The following is a 20,430-nucleotide window of genomic DNA, read 5'->3' as shown; positions in this document are numbered from 1 at the left end:
AGTGTATCAAATACTTGTTCTCTCCACTGTATATTATTTAGTATATGTAAAGACAAGATTAAATCAAGAATAGTCTGATGGGTGACAATATTAGCCTATCACTTGTGAATTATATATTATAATTTGTGAATGACGCCCAGCATAAGAAACAATACCTTTTTTTTGTGACTTATTCGAATCATAGTCGCACACCTCATGTAGCCTAGCTCATAGGGCTATATGTTTTAATAAGGTTTGTATTACAACTAGTGGCCAAATAACTTCTTAAAATTAAGCACTAAAAACTTTCTGATCTGTTGCGTCAGTCTCATTGCATAAAAAAGGTTTTTGATGCTAGTGGTTGTATTAATTATATCGCATCCCACAACTACCCCAGACTATGTTTGGAATATTTATTTCTCACACAGAATAGGTCGACTTTTACACTATGGGGGATAGTCGATTGACAGAGGCTAGTGCTTTTGCTGTTCGTTAGGCCTACTCATCTTGTTGGCTGACGAAAAGTAAATGCGGACAGTTCTTCCAATATCTTCAATATGCACCTCGGAATTGGATAAGGACGCGCGGAGTTGCGTCCCCGATGTGTCCGTCTTAACTTGTAGCCTGTGAGAAAGATCCGATCACGAGAGACGCTTTGGATTGCGCAGCATACTCAGGGAGAAGGGCACAATGCAGCACTCCGGGCCGCAAAAGGCATGGGTGCATTACAGCCACAAAGGGGATGCCGCCGTGAAATTCGAGGCATTATCAAGTGCATGTCAAATTGTGAATGAGAGACTATTGGAGTGTGTACAGCCTGCACAAAAAACAAAGCAGAGCTCATGCCTTTCAAGCGACTTTTTTCAAAATCATCATTAGAGTCTCATCATGCAGCCTTACAATGTATTGAAAATCTAAACATACAGTGCCTTGCAAAAAGTATTCACCCCCCTTGGCGTTTTTCCTATTTTGTTGTATTACAACCTGTAATTTAAATAGATTTTTATTTGGATTTCATGTAATGGACATACACAAAATAGTCAAAATTGGTGAAGTGAAATGAAAAAAATAACTTGTTTCAAAAAATTAGACAAAATAAATAATGGAAAAGTGGAAATGTGTTCACCCCCTTTGTTATGAAGCCCCTAAATAAGATCTGGTGCAACCAATTGTGGTCCTCTGTGGCTCAATTGGTAGAGCATGGCACTTGTAATGCCAGGGTAGTGGGTTCGATCCCCAGGACCACCCATACGTAAAAGAAATGTATGCACACATGACTGTAAGTCGCTTTGGATAAAAGCGTCTGCTAAATGGCATATTATTATTATTATTTAATTACCTTCAGAAGTCACATAATTAGTTAGATTGCACACAGGTGGACTTTATTTAAGTGTCACATGATCTCAGTATATATACACACACCTGTTCTGAAAGGCCCCAGAGTCTGCAACACCGCTAAGCAAGGGGCACCACCGAGCAAGTGGCACCATGAAGACCAAAGGAGCTCTCCAAACAGGTCAGGGACAAAGTTGTGGAGAAGTACAGATCAGGGTTGGGTTATAAAAAAATATCAGAAACTTTGAACATCCCACGCAGCACCATTAAATCCATTATTAAAAAATTTAACGAATATGGCACCACAACAAACCTGCCAAGAGAGGGCCGCCCACCAAAACTCACAGACCAGGCAAGGAGGGCATTAAATCAGAGAGGCAACAAAGAGACCAACGATAAGCCAGAAGGAGCTGCAAAGCTCCACAGCGGAGATTGGAGTATCTGTCTATAGGACCACTAAGCCGTACACTCCACAGAGCTGGGCTTTACGGAAGAGTGGCTAGAAAAAAGCCATTGCTTAAAGAAAGAAATAAGCAAACACGTTTGGTGTTCGCCAAAAGGCATGTGGGAGACTCCCCAAACATATGGAAGAAGGTACTCTGGTCAGCTGAGACTAAAATTGAGCTTTTTGGCCATCAAGGAAAACACTATGCCTGGCGCAAACCCAACACCTCTCATCACCCCGAGAACACCATCCCCAAAGTGAAGCATGGTGGTGGCAGTATCATGCTGTGGGGATGTTTTTCCATCGGCAGGGACTTGGAAACTGGTCAGAATTTAAGGAATGATGGATGGCGCTAAATACAGGGAAATTCTTGAGGGAAACCGGTTTCAGTCTTCCAGAGATTTGAGACTGGGACGGAGGTTCACCTTCCAGAACTATAGCCCACAGCCGTTTTGCATAGCCACATCAGGACCTAACATAATGACAACTCGAGAGAATGCTATTCTTTTCTTCTGAAATAGACTACATTTTCTTCATATCATGCTTCTTTGACCTGTCTAAAATAAACAATGGATTTATTGTGAAGGTGTAGGCTATATTACATGGATTTATTATACTTTTTTAAATGGCTTTTAGGCTACGTGTGGAAGCCAGGAGATGCTAAATGTGTTTATGTTAATTAACGGTCAATTACCGTGAGACCGACAGTTATTTGCTTGACAATCACCAGCTGACGAAATTCCGTGACCGCTACAGCCCTACTCAAGACATTTCTGCTTTTCATTTTTAATTAAATTAGTTAAATTTTTTAAAAACATTACTCCACTTTGACATTGGGTGTAGGGGGTATTGTGTGTAAGCCAGTGACAAAAACATGTGGAAAAAGTCAAGGGGTGTGAATACTTTCTGAAGGCACAGTATAAAATGCATTCGGAAAGTATTTAGACCCCTTGACTTTTTCTACATTTTGTTACGTTACAGCCTTATTCTAAAATTGATTAAATTGTTTTTTCCCCCTCAACTTACACACAGTACCACATAATGACAAAGCAAAAACAGGTTTTTAGAAATGTTTGCTAATTTATATTTTAAAATAATAATATCACATTTACATAAGTACTCAGACCCTTTACTCAGTACTTTGTTGAAGCACCTTTGGCAGCAATTACAGCCTCAAGTCTTCTTGGGTACGACGCTACAAGCTTGGCACACCTGTATTTGGGGAGTTTCTCCCATTCTTCTCTACAGAGGTCCTGCCATCCAGGACCTCTATACCAGGCGGTGTCAGAGGAAGGCCCTCAAAATTGTCAAAGACTCCAGCCACCCTAGTCATAGACTGTTCTCTCTGCTACCGCACGGCAAGCGGTACCGGAGCGCCAAGTCTAGGTCCAAAAGGCTTCTCAACAGATTCTACCCCCAGCTATAAGACTCCTGAACAGCAGGACTCATGGCTACCCGGACTATTTGCACTGCCCCCCCACCCCCACTTTTTACGGTGCTGCTACTCTGTTTATTATTTATGCATAGTCACTTTAACTCTACCCACATGTACATATTACCTCAATTACCTCGACCAGCCGGTGCCCCCGCACATTGACTCTGCACCGGTACCCCCCTGTATATAGCCCTCCCTACTGTTATTTTATTTTACTGCTGCTCTTTAGTTATTTGCTTTCATTTTTTTACTTAACACTTTTGTTGGTTAAGGGCTTGTAAGTAAGCATTTCACTGTAATGTCTACACCTGTTGTATTCGGCGCATGTGGCAAATACAATTTGATTTGATTTGAGATCCTCTCAATCTCTGTCAGCATGGATGGGAAGCGTCGCTGCACAGCTATTTCCAGGTCTCTCCAGAGATGTTCGATTGGGTTCAAGTCCGGGCTCTGGCTGGGCCACTCAAGAACATTCAGAGACTTGTCCCGAAGCCACTCCTGCATTGTCTTGGCTGTGTGCTTAGGGTCGTTGTCCTGTTGGAAGGTTTACCTTTACCCCAGTCTGAGCGCTCTGGAGCAGGTTTTCATCAAGGATCTCTCTGTACTTTGCTCCGTTCATCTGTCCCTCGATCCTGACTAATCTCCCAGTCCCTGCCACTGAAAAACATCCCCACAGCATGATGCTGCCACCACCATGCTTCAACGTAGGGATGGTGCCAGGTTTCCTCCAGACGTGACGCGTGGCATTCAGGCCAAAGACTTGAATCTTGGTTTCATCAGACCAGAGAATCTTGTTTCTCATGGTCTGAGAGTCTTTAGGGGCCTTTTGGCAAACTCCAAGTGGGCTGTCATGTGCCTTTTACTGAGGAATGGCTTCCATCTGGCCACTCTACCATTAAGGCCTGATTGGTGGAGTGCTGCAGAGATGGTTGTCCTTCTGGAAGGTTCTCCCATCTCCACAGAGGAACTCTGGAGCTCTGTCAGAGTGACCATCGGGTTCTTGGTCACATCCCTGACCAAGGCCCTTCTCCCGATTGCTCAGTTTGGCTGGGCGGCCAGCTCTAGGAAGAGTCTTGGTGATTCCAAACTTCTTCCATTTAAGAATGATGGAGGCCACTGTGTTCTTGGGGACCTTCAATGCTGCAGAAACTTTTTGGTACCCTTCCCCAGATCTATGCCTCGACACAATCCTGTCTCAGAGCTCTACGGACAATTCATTCAACCTCATTGCTTGGTTTTTCCTCTGACATGCACTGTCAACTGTGGGACCTTATATAGACAGGTGTGTGCCTTTCCAAATCATGTCCAATCAATTGAATTTACCACAGGTGGAATCCAATCAAGTTGTAGAAACCTCTCAAGGATGATCAATAGAAACAGGATGCACCTGAGCTCAATTTCAAGTCTCATAGCAAAGGGTCTGAATACTTATGTAAATAAGGTATTTCAGTTTATTTGTAATAAATATGCAAATATTTCTAAAAACCTATTTTCCCTTTGTCATGATGGGGTATTGTGTGTAGATTGATGAGTGGGAAAAAACAATTTAATCCATTTTAGTATAAGGCTGTAACGTAACAAAATCCGAATGCACTTTCCGAATGCACTGTATGTCAATGCTACAGTGCCTTCAGAAAGTATTCACACCCCTTGACTTTAAAATGTAAATGTAAAAGAGCCACGATGGCTCAGATGCGCCCCCTCCCTTTGGACAGTCACTCTGTGGGCCATTACTACACCCTTCCTCCTCTCTTCTGCTAGATTTACCAGGATGAGGCAGAGCGGTCTGGCCATGAAATCACTGATATCTGGCGCAGTGCCAGAGGCAGAGCTTTCCCCTGTCACCTCAATTAGCACCCAGTAAGCTCTGAAGGGAGAGACTGCCAAAGCATACAAGAGATAACTGCAAACAAGAGTTACAGTACAGTGCACTACTCGGCTACCAATATCTACACTTTCTTTGCGCTTATTAATATCTAATCTACATGAAGATTAAATATGAATTACTATAACATGGCTGGTGGTGGGCAGTTATATCTGATGGGGGGGGGGTTAGTGTAGCAAACAGTCAATCTCATGATGTGCTGGACCTGCTGATGAGCATTGTGCTATTTAAATGCTTCTGACCTTTTACTTCTATCATCCTTTTTGGCAGACTGTATGACAGTGTAAGACATTCCCTAATGAACAAAGACCAGACAAGTTTATTTCCAAAACGCTATATCCACCAATTCTTCACATTTGTTTTTTCACTAGAAATGATTGCTTATGGGTACCTTAATGTGTGTGTAAAATATTACTGTTCTCAGATTTGTTATTCATAGATTTTAGATGTTTATTCAGTTGTGTTTTTTGCAAAACGCTATATATCCATTCTTTAGCTGGAATGGAACGTTCGTATCCTGTATATTTGATTGTGACATGTGGTTGTCTCACCTAGCTATCTTAAGATCAACGCACTAACTGTAAGTCGATATGGACAAGAGCATCTACTAAATTACAAGAATGTCTAATGGAAATGTTAACATATAGATCTCATTTTACTGTATATACTGTACTTGATTGATTTTTTAAATTGATGTCACAGATGTACAGTTTTTTTTCCAAAATGTAGTCATTTGTTACATTTGACTGTGTATAACCTATCAGTACTACTTATTTATCTGAGAGTGAGACGGATATATAGTGTTTTGCAAAAAAATATATATATATATTTACAGTACCAGTCAAAAGTTTGGACACACCTACAAGGGTTTTGCTTCATTTTTACTATTTTTTACATTGTAGAATAATAGTGAAGACATCAAAACTATGAAATAACACATATGGAATCATGTAGTAAGCAAAAAAGTGTTAAATCAAAATATATTTTATATTTGAGATTCTTCAAATATCCACGCTTTGCCTTGATGACAGCTTTGCACACTCTTGGCATTCTCTCAACCAGCTTCATGAGGTAGTCACCTGAAATACATTTCAATTAACAGGTGTGCCTTCTTAAAAAGTTAATTTGTGGAATTTATTTCATTCTTAGAGCCAATCAGTTGGGTTGTGACAAGGTAGGGGGGTATACAGAAGATAGCTCTATTTGGTAAAAGACCAAGTCCATATTATGGCAAGAACAGCTCAAATAAGCAAAGGATAGTCCATCATTACTTTAAGACATGAAGGCCAGTCAAAACGGAAAAGTTCAAGAACTTTGAACGTTTCTTCAAGTGCAGTCGCAAAAACCATTCAAAATGTAATGAGTACATTTGGGTGGCAGGGAAAATGTATGGAGTAAAAAGTAAAATTTTTCTTTAGAAATGTAGTGAAGTAAAAGTAGTCAAAAATATTAATAGTAAAGTACAGATACCCCAAAAAACTACTATTATTGAAGTACTTACACCACTGGCGTTTTGGAATGAAACTCTTCAACTACAGATATTACTGTTGACACACCACAACAACAGACCCTGCCCTAGTGTCCCTAGCCCTCACTCTTCCAGCCACCTATCCTCTCTTCCCTCCCTCTCTCTCTCTCTTCTCTTTCCATCTCTGTTTCCGCTCTGAAGAATATTGTCAGGGGGAGATGCCATTCACGTAGTGAAGCATGCAGTCAGCTGGCAGCCTGCACTAGGAAGTCAGATTGACAGAAAAATCAAGCTGATTCAATCAATCTCTTGCTGTTTTTGTCAGGAAAGGCACAGCAAATCACAATGTATGAATATCTGCTGTTTAAAAGACTGCATTCAAACATGTCAATGATAACTGATGGAGCTTAGAAATTATGTAGCATTTCTTGTGCATCATAAATGTGTACCTTTAACCAATTTTTCCCCAGACCTGCCACTATGCAAATGTCTTCCATTAGTAACCCTAATATGTAATCCATATTGTTTTATTTGTTTGTTTTTTACAAATATTTGTATGCCTATGACAAAACGAACACATATTTACCCCTATTCCCCAATATCTACACTGAGTGTACAAAACATTATGAATACCTGCTCCTTCCATGACAGACTGATTAGGTGAAAGCTATGATCCCTTATTGATGTCACTTGTGTTAATCCACTTAAATCAGTGTAGATTGAGGGGAGGAGACCACAGGAGACTGCTGAGGGGAGAACGGCTCATAATAATGGCCAGAACGGCACAAATGGAATGACATCAAACACCTGGAGACCATGTGTTTGATGTATTTGATACCATTCCACTAACTCCGCTCCAGTCATTACCATGAGCCCGTTCTCCCCATTAAGGTGCCATCAACCTCCTGTGGAGGAGACAGGTAAAACATTTTTTTTAAAGCCTTGAGACAGTTGAGAGATGGATTGTGTATGTGTGCCATTCAGAGGGTGAATGGGCAAGACAAAAGAAGTGCCTTTGAATGGGGTATGGTAGTAGGTGCCAAGCCAACGCCCCGGTTTGCGTCAAGAACTGCAGCGCTGCTGGGTTTTTCATGCTCAACAGTTTCCCGTGTGTCTCAAGAATGGTCCACCACCCAAAGGACAACCAGCCAACTTGGGGGCATTGGAGTCAACATGGGCCAGCATCCCTGTGGAAAGCTTACGACACCTTGTAGAGTCCATGCCCCGACAAATAATTTTGTACACTCAGTGTATATACACTATATATACACTATATATACACAAAAGTATGTGGACACCCTTTCAAATTAGTGGATTCGGCAATTTCAGTCATACCTGTTGCTGACAGCTGTATAAAATCCTAGCACACAGCCATGCAATCACCATAGACAAACATTGGCAGTAAATGGCCTTACTGAAGAGCTCAGTGACTTTTAACGTGGCACCTTCATAGGATAGTCAGTTCGTCAAATTTCTGCCCTGCTAGAGCTGCCCCGGTCAACTGTAAGTGCTGTTATTGTGAAGTGGAAACGTCTAGGAGCAACAGCGGCTCAGCCGCAAAGTGGTAGGCTACACAAGCTTACAGAACGGGACTGCCGAGTGCTGAAGCACGTAGCGCGTAATAAACGTCTGTCCTCGGTTGAAACACTCACTTCGGAGTTCCAAACTGCCTCTGGAAGCAACGTCAGCACAATAAGTTTGTCGAGAGCTTCATGAAATGAGTTTCCATGGCTGAGCAGCCGCACACAAGCCTAAGATCACCACGCGCAATGCCAAGCGTTGGCTGGAGTGGTGTAAAGCTCGCCACCATTGGATTCTGGAGCATTGGAAACGCGTTCTCTGGAGTGCTGAATCATGCTTCACAATCTGGCAGTCCGACGGACTAATCTGGGTTTGGCGTATGCCAGGAGAACGTTACCTGCCCAAATGCATAGTGCCAACTCTAAAGTTTGGTGGAGGTGGAATAATGGTCTGGGGCTGTTTTTCATGGTTCGGGCTAGGCCCTTTAATTCCAGTGAAGGGAAATCTTAACTCTACAGCATACAATGACATTCTAGACGATTCTGTGCTTCCAACTGAGGCAACAGTTTAGGGAAGGCCCTTTCCTGTTTCAGCATGACAATGCCCCTGTGCACAAAGCGAGGTCCATACAGAAATGGTTTGTCGAGATCAGGGTGGAAGAACTTGACTGGTCTGCACAGAGCTCTGACCTCAACCCCATCGAACACCTTTGGGATGAATTGGAACGCCGACTGCGAGCCAGGACTAACTGCCAAACATCAGGACCTCACTAATGTTCTTGTAGCTGAATGGAAGCAAGTCCCCGCATCAATGTTCCAACATCTAGTGGAAAACCTTCCCAGAAGAGTGGAGGCTGTTATAGCAGCAAAGGGGTGACCAACTCCATATTAATGCCAATGATTTTGTAATGAGATGTTCAACAGCAGGTGTCCACATACTTTGGTCATGTAGTGTACCTCAGTCCACTTACCCACACACCTAAACCCAATTACCCACACACCCCAGCTCTGTTACCCACATGCCCTAACCCTAACACCCACATGTCAATACCCTAATACTGATACAATCAAGTACCGATACACCCATATCCTAGCCCTAAATGCCCTATTTATTACTCATAGACCCCAGTTCCTTTGCCAATACACCTCACCCCTGTTACTTGCCTATCTCAGCCCTGTTACCCACTTTGCCTAGGCCTGTATTCCCCAAGTCACTAACAGTAACCTATATCCAGCTATTCTCTGCACACCCCAACCTTGTTATTTGCATATCTTAGTCCTATGACCTTTGACCTGTATACGTTAATCATTTCATAGAGAAAAGAGTGGTATAACACATTTCCCAGCCAGATTCACTTTTTTTTCCTGCATTTCAGACCCACTTTTCATACAAACCAGGTCTATGCCTGTACTTCAGTTCCAATTTACATACCTACAAAGTATTCACCTGTGCTTGAACCCAATTAGTCAACTAAACATAGATGTGCATTATGGGTATTGGATTTATTTTATTTTATTGACTTGAAACTGTCTGTGTCTGTCTGTCTGTCTGTCTGCCTGTCTGCCTGCCTGTCTGTCTATTGGCCTGTCTGTGGGATTGTGGAGGGAGAGATAAGAGGAGGGAGAGGCAGGGAAAAAAGGAGGCAGAGAGAATGTAGGGGGGAGGAGAGAGAGAAAAAGTGAGGGAGGGGGAGAGAGGGGGAGGGTGAAGGAAGGAATGGGGAAAGAGAGTAGGGGGAGACAAGAGAGAGAGAGATGAGAGGAGGGGAGGGAGGGAAAGGAGGGAGAGAGAATGGAGGGGTAGGAGGGAGGGAGAGCGAGCGAAGGGGGAGAGAGAGGAGGGAGGAGAGAGAGAGTGTCAACAGACAGACAGAGGTGGGAGAGAGGAGGGAGCGAGAGGGAGATGAGAGGAGGCAGTGGCAGGGAAAGAAGGAGGGAGAGAGCACAGAAGGGGGAGGAGGGGGAGAGAGAGAAGGTGGAGAGTGAGGGAAAGGGAGAAAAAGCGGGAGAGGGTGAAGGAGGGACGGGAGAGAGAGGGATAGAGAGATGAGAGGAGGTGGACGGAGGGAAAGAGAATAGAGGGGGGTGGAGGGAGAGAGAAGGGGGAGAATGAGGGAAAAACGTAAACCCTGTGACACTTATATTTTCCCATTGACTGCAATGTATTAAGAAAAACATCATATACTGTGACATTTTACCTTTTTGCTAAAAATGTGCCAGGATTACGTTTTCCTATGATATAATGTTGCAAAGCCTGAATACTCATAAACTGCACCTCAGCTCCAGTACAAACCAGGTCTACACCTTTGACTGAGTCCCAATACTAATAAAACCCAGATCTACACCTGTATATCTCAGCCCAAATACCCATACGAACCAGTTTTACACCTGTGGCAAGGTCAACCCTTGTGACTATTCAGCAAAACTCACATAAACCAGGTCTACCATTGTGCAAAAGACACTAAAGAAACCTTTTGACATTAACTATATTTGTTAAGTTATTACACAATTCAGTTTATGGGTCTATACATGGCCAATTCCCCCTGATCTAGACATGTTAACGCTAATGGAGAAACCATCTGTAAGATAATCTTGATCAAGTATATCCATGACCCAACTCAACTTCAATCTCCTGAAAAAAGTAATAATCTGCTACGATTAAATATATACAGTGCATTCGGAAAATATTCAGACCCCTTGACTTCTTCCACATTTTGTTAAGTTACAGCCTTATACTGAAATTGATTAAATTATTTTTTCCCCCTCAATCTACACACAATACCCCATAATGACAAAGCAAAAACAGGTTTTTAGAAATGTATGCTAATCTATAAAATAAAATAAAATAAACTGAAATATCACATTTACGTAAGTATTCAGACCCTTTACTCAGTACTTTGATGAAGCACCTTTGGCAGCGATTACAGCATCGAGTCTTCTTGGGTATGACGCTACAAGCTTGGCACACCTGTATTTGGGTAGTTTCTCCCATTCTTCTATGCAGATGATCTCAAGCTGTCAGGTTGGATGGGGAGCGTTGCTGCACAGCTATTTTCAGGTCTCTCCAGAGATGTTCAAGTCCGGGTTCAAGTCCGGGCTCTGGCTGGGCCACTCAAGGACATTCAGAGACTTGTCCCGAAGCCACTCCTGCGTTGTTTTGGCTGTGTGCTTAGGGTCGTTGTCCTGTTGGAAGGTGAACCTTCGCCCCAGTCTGAGGTCCTGAGCACTCTGGAGCAGGTTTTCATCAAGAATCTCGCTGTACTTTGCTCCATTCATCTTTCCCTCGATCCTGACTAGTCTCCCAGTCCCTGCTACTGAAAAACATCCCCACAGCATGATGCTGCCACCACCATGCTTCACCGTAGGGATGGTGCCACGTTCCCTCCAGATGTGACGCTTGGCATTCAGGCCAAATAGTTAAATCCTGGTTTCATCAGACCAAAGAATCTTGTGTCTCATGGTCTGAGAGTCTTTAGGGGCCTTTTGGCAAACTCCAAGTGGGCTGTCATGTGCCATTTACTGAAGAGTGGCTTCTGTCTGGCCACTACCATAAAGGCCTGATTGGTGGAGTGCTGCAGAGATGGTTGTCCTTCTGGAAGGTTCTCCCATCTCCACAGAGGAACTCTAGAGCTCTGTCAGAGTGACCATCGGGTTCTTGGTCACCTCGCTGACCAAGGCCCTACTCCCCCGATTGCACAGTTTGGCCGGGCGGACGGCTCTAGGAAGAGTCTTGGTGGTTCCAAACTTCTTCCATTTAAGAATGTTGGAGGCCACTGTGTTCTTGGGGACCTTCAATGCTGCAGAACATTTTTCGTATCCTTCCCCAGATCTGTGCCTCGACACAATCCTGTCTCAACCTCAAGGCTTGGTTCTTCCTCTGACATGCACTGTCAACTGTGGGACCTTATATAGAGGGGTTTGTGCCTTTCCAAATCATGTCCAATCAATTGAATTTACCACAGGTGGACTCCAATCAAGTTGTAGAAACATCTCAAGGATGATCAATGGAAACAGGATGCACCTGAGCTCAATTTCGAGACTCATAGCAAAAGGTCTGAATACTTATGAAAATAAGGTATTTCTGTTTTTTGTTTGTAATAAATTAGCAAAAATGTCAAAAAAACTGTTTTTGCTTTGTCATTATGGCGTATTGTGTGTAGATTGCTGAGAAAAACATAATATTTAATCAATTTTAGAATAAGGCTGTAACGTAACAAAATGTGGAAAAAGTCAAGGGGTCTGAATACTTTCCGAAGGCACTGTATATATACAATTACTGTATCTTTAAGGTCCCTCAGTCGAGCAGTGAATTTCAAACACAGATTCAACCACAAAGACCAGGGCGGTTTCCCAATGTCTCGCAAAGAAGGGCACCTATTGGTAGATGGGTAAAAATAAAAAAAAACAGACATTGAATATCCCTTTGAGCATGGTGAAGTTATTAATTACACTTTGGATGGCGTATCAATACACCCAGTCACTACAAAGATACAGGCGTCCTTCCTAACTCAGTTGCCGGAGAGGAAGGAAACCACTCAGGGATTTCATCATGAGGCCAATGCTGCTACCTTTCCGAGTATGTATCACATTTCATTCCAACAGACCATAGCTCGTAATCTCAGAGTTCCAAATCCATTTTGGCTTCAGAACTGTGTCATGCCAGTCAAGCTATCCTGAGTGAATTCTCTTGCACAACAAAACAATATGCCCCAATGAGCAACAGACCTGTCTCTAACAAGTCCCCATGACAATTCAATGGAACTCAAGAGAAGTCGTGTCGAATAACAAAATCCTTTTGACAATGTTGTTAATTAATTAGTTGAAAAACACATGATACACTGACTGCAACAAAAACGGTTAATGTGTGTTTCTGCACGTATTTCAGCTATCATCATCATCCATTTCTCATGAGCTGAAAAGCTCCTTTTAAATATAAACCAGATTAGTCAATAAAACGTCACAGCCGTCTCTCTGGGACAGATTATGGTTTGTCATGATCAGACAGAAGACCAGATGACCTTTCACCTGCACTGAGACAACAAGGCCAATATTGAGTACTTGAAGATATAGATGTTACACAAACATGCAATAATACACATCTGTTTATGATAGGCCTTTGAACCATCATGGCCAACCTTTGTATTCACACTTGTCTAATATCAATGTGTTCCTTCATTGCATAACCAAGGAAGATACAGTATGTCTTCACTGCAAAGTATTCAGCTCTATACAATGGGTGGGAAGAGACTCCTTATGTTTACTTTGCAAGGTGCCTTGTGATACTATTGCAATTTCAAAGACAACTGCCTGCTGCACAACATAACATTGATTTGTTGGATCGGAGCCAAACATTGCCATTGGAAATAATTGCTCAATTTTGAAAATCTTTACTCTAAATTCTATACTCTGATACTCATTACTACAGTGTTGCAAGAAGCAGGACTTTTAAAAAGGGGGTAGACTATGTTAATTAAAATTAGGTAAATAACTTTCCCCCAAATTGGATACTCTCACTGAAAAAATGCAAGGGGGTTATTTTTCATAATCACCCATCCTCCTCACCACTGTTATTATTCTCGCCTGTTGTAGCACTACTGGTCAGTGGTTTGTAGAGATTACTGAGTCCAAAGGCTAATTAAGAACGGGTATTTATCAACAGTCCAGAAATCTCAAAAATATTCCCGCACTCATTGACTGCAGTATACTAATCCCATTATAGCAGATTAACGCTGGGAAATTAATGTACATCGCACACTGTGATACAGTCCACTGCAAGTGAGATGAAGACCAGTGTCAGACTTAGGGTCAGAAAGCGCTCATGACCATCATCATATTATATAATGTACGGATGCCATTATAAATAGAACGCAATATAAATATTTCAACCCTGAGAAAATATTCCAACCGGTAAAAACACTACTGTTACTCACCTTATACATGTATCCGTATAATCAGAGTTTGCAACCCTTTAAAGCAAACGACAAACAACACAATTAACGTATTGTAATTTTATAACATTGTATGGGTTTGACTGCACATGAAATTGATATTTTGTTTAAATATTTGTCGACGCACCCCAATTGAAAGTTGTAATATAGATAGAATGCAAGCCGGTTGTGCAAAAATATAATAACACAGATACTTTAATAACATTGCAATAGGCTTACCATACCTTCATTCCGACACCCGGTTGTGGAATTTGTCGAGTAATATTAGAACGATGACCATTGCAAGGACACAAGGAATCACACCATTACGTCTTCCCTCTCAGAAGCTCTCTGTGTATTTGCATAATGAGCATAACGCAATGTCAAAGTCACCCTCGACCAATCACGAAATAACCTGAGGTACGGTTATCTTTAGCAGCCAATCGCCTTTTCAATTGCCGCATAGTGGGCGTTCTGAGCTATGCGTAGGCACGCGCATGTCTTGATACGGGCAACCTGCCGTGCACTATTGATATTTAATTTATATTGTGAATTTATGAAATGCTGTTTCAGATGTTTTATTAAGATGTTAACTTGATTATGTTGAAACATGTTTAGGGGTGAAAATGAAATTAGTGCACAGTGCACAGGTGAGCTATAGCCCAGTAGGCAATGATGTAATCTTAGCCTTACACAGAGCCATCGAACACACCTGTGGCTTCATCTCTGCCCATCACTTCACTGCACTAGAAGTCTGGAACTAATTATAGAGCCTAGTGTACCTCTGAATGGTCATTTGATTAGCCTATGATTATCAGTAATGCATACACAAAACATACTTATTTGGGAAACAAATACAGTATCTACTATATTATGCATGATTTTCATCTGATGGCTTGAATAAGTATTATTTCACAAAACACATAATCAGATCACCTAATCTCTAAAACCAATATCAAAGAAATATGAGGCTATGCATCTGGCTCTACAAACTTCAAGGTGGGAGGGAAACAAGTGTAGTCCCCTGTAGCTCAGTTGGAGCATGGCGCTTGCAATTCCAGGGTTGTGGGTTTGTTTCCCACGGGGGGCCAGTATGAAAATGTATGCACTCACTAACTGTAAATCGCTCTGGATAAGAGCGTCTGCTAAATGACTAAAAATGTGTGTGGGTGATCAGAAATGCAAATGCAACCTAGGCTTGCAGATGCTGAGCGGGACAGAGAGAGACGCTGCAGTGGAGCGAGTACAGCACAGCAAAACATTGAGATAGGCCTACACAAAAAATAACAACTAAATAGAACAGCCTAAGGAGATAAGTAAATAGAACAGCCTATGGAGATAAGTAATTAGAACAGCCTATGGAGATAAGTAAATAGAACAGCCTATGGAGATAAGTAATTAGAACAGCCTATTGAGATAAGTAAATAGAACAGCCTATGGAGACAGCACTAAGAATACTCCATACACAGAAGGGTGCATATGTACACTACAACCTGCAAAAATCACATACCCCAGAAGTAGCTTATTCTCTTTTTTTCTTAAGGGTAAACAGTAAGCCTTTCCAAAATAAATCTCTAGCTTGTTCCAAATATTAGGAACATTTGTACCATAAATGTCCCTACAACAAAAAGCTATTTATACAGTGCCTTCAGAAAGCATTCATACAATACCTCTTGACGTATTCCACATTTTGTTGTGTCACAGCCTGAATTCAAAATGGATTAAATAGATTTTTTCTCTTTCACCCATCTACACACAATACCCCATAATGACAAAGTGAAAACATGTTTTGAGAAATGTTAGCAAATATATTGAAAATGAAATAGAGAAATATCTAATTTACAAGCGTATTCACACCCCTGAGTCAATACTTTGTAGACGCACTTTTGGCAGCAATTACAGCTGTGAATCTTTCTGGGTAAATCTCTAAGAGCTTTCCACACCTGGATTGTGCAACATTTGCCCATTATTCGTAAAAAAATTCTTCAAGCTCTGTCAAATTGGTTGTTGATCATCGCTAGACAACCATTTTCAGGCCTTGCCATAGAATTTCAAGTAAATTTAAGTCAAAACTATAACTAGGCCACTCAGGAACATTCAATGTCGTCTTGGTAAGCAACTCCAGTGTATATTTGGCCTTGGGTTTTAGGTTATTTTTATTTTATTTTTATCCTAAAAAACTCACTACTCCTTGCCGATGACGAGCATACCCATAACATGATGCAGCCACCATCATCCTTGAAAATATGAGGAGTGGTACTCAGTGATGTGTTGTGTTGGATTTGCCCCAAACTTAACGCTTTGTATTCAAGACATAAAGTTCATTTCTTTGCCACATTTTTGGCAGTTTTACTTTAGTGCCTTATTGGAAACATGATGCATGTTTTGGAATATTTGTATTCTGTACAGGCTTCCTTCTTTTCACTCTGTCAATTACATTAGTATTGTGGAAAAACTACAATGTTGTTAAACTATTGCAGCCATTAAACTCTGTAACTGTTTTAAAGTCACCATTGGCCTCATGATGAAATCCCTGAGTGGTTTCCTTCCTCTTCGGCAACTGAGTTAGGAGGGACGCCTGTATCTTTGTAGTGACTGGGTGTGTTGATACACAATCCAAAGCGTAATTCATAATTTCACCATGCTCAAAGGGATATTCAATGTCTGCTTTTTTTATTTTTACCCATCTACTAATAGGTGCCCTTCTTTGCGAGGCATTGGAAAACCTCCCTGGTCTTTGTGGTTGAATCTGTGTTTGAAATTCACTACTTGACTGAGGGATCTTAAAGATACAGTAATTGTATACATACAGTGCCTTCGGAAAGTATTCAGACCCCTTGACTTTTTCCACATTTTGTTACGTAACAGCCTTATTCTAAAATTGATTAAATATTATGTTTTTCTCAGCAATCCACACACAATACGCCATAATGACAAAGCAAAAACAGTTTTTTTGAAATTGTTGCTCATTTGGTAGAGCATGGCGCTTGCAACGCCAGGGTTGTGGGTTCGTTTCCCACGGGGGGCCAGTATGAAAATGTATGCACTCACTAACTGTAAGTCGCTCTGGATAAGAGCGTCTGCTAAATAACTTTTCTTGCTCGTTAACATTCGAAGCCTCCTCCCTAAGTTTGAGTTATTCACTGCGTTAGCACACTCCGCCAACCCTGATGTTCTAGCAGTGTCTGAATCCTGGCTTAGGAAAGCCACCAAAAATTCAGAAATGTCCATCCCCAACTACAACATTTTCCGTCTCGATAGAACTGCCAAAGGGGGTGGAGTTGCAATCTACTGTAGAGATAGCCTGCAGAGCTCTATCGTACTATCCAGGTCTGTGCCCAAACAGTTTGAGCTCCTACTTCTAAAAATCCACCTTTCCAGAAATAAGTCTCTCACTGTTGCCGCTTGCTACAGACCCCCCTCAGCCCCAAGCTGTGCCCTGGACACCATATGTGAACTGATTGCCCCCCATCTATCCTCAGAGTTCGTACTGCTTGGTGACCTAAACTGGGATATGCTTAACACCCCGGCCAACCTACAATCTAAACTAGATGCCCTCAATCTCAAACAAATTATCAACGAACCTACCAGGTACAACCCTAAATCTGTAAACATGGGCACCCTCATAGATATCATCCTGACAAATTTACCCTCTAAATACACCTCCGCTGTCTTCAACCAGGATCTCAGCGATCACTGCCTTATTGCCTGCGTCTGTAATGGGTCCGCGGTCAAACGACCACCCTCATCACTGTCAAACGCTCCCTAAAACACTTTAGCGAGCAGGCCTTTCTAATTGACCTGGCCCGGGTATCCTGGATGGATATTGACCTCATTCCGTCAGTAGAGGATGCCTGGTTGTTCTTTAAAAGTGCTTTCCTCTCAATCTTAAATAAGCATGCCCCATTCAAAAAATTCAGAACTAAGAACAGATATAGCCCCTGGTTCTCCTCAGTCTTGACTGCCCTTGACCAGCACAAAAACATCCTGTGGCGTACTGCATTAGCATCGAACAGCCCCCGCGTTATGCAACTTTTTAGGGAAGTCAGAAATGTGCATCCTGTAGCACTAACTCCAAAAGGTTTTGGGACACTGTAAAGTCCATTGGAAAATAAGAGCAGCTCCTCCCAACTGCCCACTGCACTGAGGCTAGGAAACACTGTCACCACCGATAAATCTACAATAATCGAGAATTTCAACAAGCATTTTGCTACGGCTGGCCATGCTTTCCACCTAGCTACCACTACCCCGGGCCACCAGCTCTGCACCCTCCGCTACAACTTGCCCATGACCCCCCCCGCTTCTCCTTCACACAAATTCAGACAGCTGATGTTCTGAAAGAGCTGAAAAATCTGGACCCCTACAAATCAGCTGGGCTAGGCAATCTGGACCCTTTCTTTCTAAAATTAGCTGCTGAAATTGTCGCAACCCCTATTACTAGCCTGTTCAACCTCTCTTTCGTAACGTCTGAGATCCCCAGAGATTGGAAAGCTGCCGCGGTCATCCCCCTCTTCAAAAGGGGTGACACTCTAGATCCAAACTGTTACAGACCTATATCCATCCTGCCCTGCCTTTCGAAAGTATTTGAAAGCCATGTTAACAATCCGATCACCGACCATTTCGAATCCCACCGTACCTTCTCCGCTATGCACTCCGGTTTCCGAGCTGGTCATGGGTTCACCTCAGCCACACTCAAGGTCCTAAACGATATTATAACCGCGATCGATAAAATACAGTACTGCGCAGCCATCTTCATCGACCTGGCCAAGGCTTTCGACTCTGTCAACCACCGCATTCTTATTGGCAGACTAAATAGCCTTGGTTTCTCTAATGACTGCCTTGCCTGGTTCACCAACTACTTCTCAGATAGAGTTCAATGTGTCAAATCGGAGGGCCTGTTGTCTGGACCTCTGGCCGTCTCTATGGGGGTGCCACAGGGTTCAATTCTCGGGCCGACTCTATTCTCTGTGTATATCAATGATGTCGCTCTTGCTGCTGGTGACGCTCGGATCCACCTCTATGCGGACAACACCATTTTCTATACATCTGGCCCTTCATTGGACACTGTGTTAACAAACCTCCAAACGAGCTTCAACGCCATTCAACACTACTTCCGTAGCCTCCAACTGCTCTTAAACACTAGTAAAACTAAATGCATGCTCTTCAACCGAACGCTGCTTGCACCTGCCCACCCAACTAGAATCACTACTCTCAGCGGGTCTGACCTAGAGTATGTGGACAACTACAAATACCTAGGTGTCTGGTTAGACTGTAAACTCTCCTTCCAGACTCACATTAAGCATCTCCAATCAAAAGTTAGATCTAGAATCGGCTTCCTATTTCGCAACAAAGTCTCCTTCACTCATGCTGCCAAACATGCCCTCGTAAAACGGACTATCCTACCGATCCTTGACTTTGGCGATGTCATTTACAAAATAGCCTCCAACACTCTACTCAGCAAAAAACTCAGATGTAGTCTATCACAGTGCCATCCATTTTGTCACCAAAGCCCCATATACTACCCACCATTGTGACCTGTATGCTCTTGTTGGCTGGCCCTCACTACATATTCGTCGCCAAACCCACTGGCTCCAGGTCATCTTTAAATCACTGCTAGGCAAATCCCTGTCTTATCTTAGCTCACTGGTCACCATAGCAACACCCACCCATAGTATGCGCTCCAGCAGGTATATCTCACTGGTCATCCCCAAAGCCAACACCTCCTTTGGCCGCCATTCCTTCCAGTTCTCTGCTGCCAATGACTGGAACGAACTGCAAAAATCTCTGAAGCTGGAGACTCTTATCTCCCTCACTAACTTTAAGCGTCAGTTGTCAGAGCAGCTTACCGATCACTGCACCTGTACACAGCCATTCTGAAATTAGCCCACCCAACTACCTCATCCCCATATTGTTATTTATTTTGCTAATTTGCACCCCAGTATCTCTATTTGCACATCATCTTTTGCACATCTATCATTCCAGTGTTAATACGAAATTGTAACTATTTTGCACTATGGCCTATTTATTGCCTTACCTCCATAACTTACTACATTCGCACACACTGTATATATATTTTCTGTTGTATTTTTTGACTTAAAGTTTTGTTTGCCAAACTGAGCAATCGGGGTAAAAGGGCCTTGGTCAGGGAGGTGACCTAGAACCCGATGGTCACTCTGACAGAGCTCTAGAGTTCCTCTGTGGAGATGGGAGAACCTTCCAGAAGGACAACCATCTCTGCAGCACTCCACCAATCAGGCCTTTATGGTAGAGTGGCCAGACGGAAGCCATTCCTCAGTAAAATATACATGACAGCCCACTTGCAGTTTGCCAAAAGGCATCTAAAGACTCTCAGACCATGATAAACAAGATTTTCTGGTCTGATGTAACCAAGATTGAACTCTTTGGCCTGAATGCCAAGCGTCACGTCTGGAGGAAA

At 42.5% G+C, this 20,430-nt stretch overlaps 1 protein-coding gene across 8 annotated transcripts in view; it reads right to left on the bottom strand.

Moving 5' to 3' along the window:
• LOC121582377 (E3 ubiquitin-protein ligase RNF34-like) overlaps window positions 1-14,344 on the bottom strand; it is a 49,959-nt gene extending 35,615 nt beyond the window's left edge. For 3 of the 8 annotated variants that reach the window (XM_045225164.1, XM_045225168.1, XM_045225169.1), the window contains exons 1-3: window positions 14,240-14,344; window positions 13,998-14,033; window positions 1,402-1,434 (exon numbers count right to left, since the gene is read on the bottom strand). In XM_045225164.1, coding sequence (XP_045081099.1) covers window positions 1,402-1,434; window positions 13,998-14,006 — 42 coding nt within the window. In that variant the 5' untranslated portion in view covers window positions 14,007-14,033; window positions 14,240-14,344. Of the gene's footprint in view, window positions 1-1,401; window positions 1,435-13,997; window positions 14,034-14,234 lie in introns of all 8 variants that reach the window. The other 5 variants (XM_045225171.1, XM_045225167.1, XM_045225170.1 and 2 more) reach the window with 3 other exon arrangements.
• Between the last annotated feature and the right edge of the window lie 6,086 nt (window positions 14,345-20,430).

This window comes from Coregonus clupeaformis, chromosome 15 (assembly GCF_020615455.1).
Source record: "Coregonus clupeaformis isolate EN_2021a chromosome 15, ASM2061545v1, whole genome shotgun sequence".
NCBI lineage: Eukaryota > Metazoa > Chordata > Actinopteri > Salmoniformes > Salmonidae > Coregonus > Coregonus clupeaformis.
Note: the sequence above shows the minus strand (reverse complement) of the source record. Positions and strands in the feature narration are given on the sequence as shown.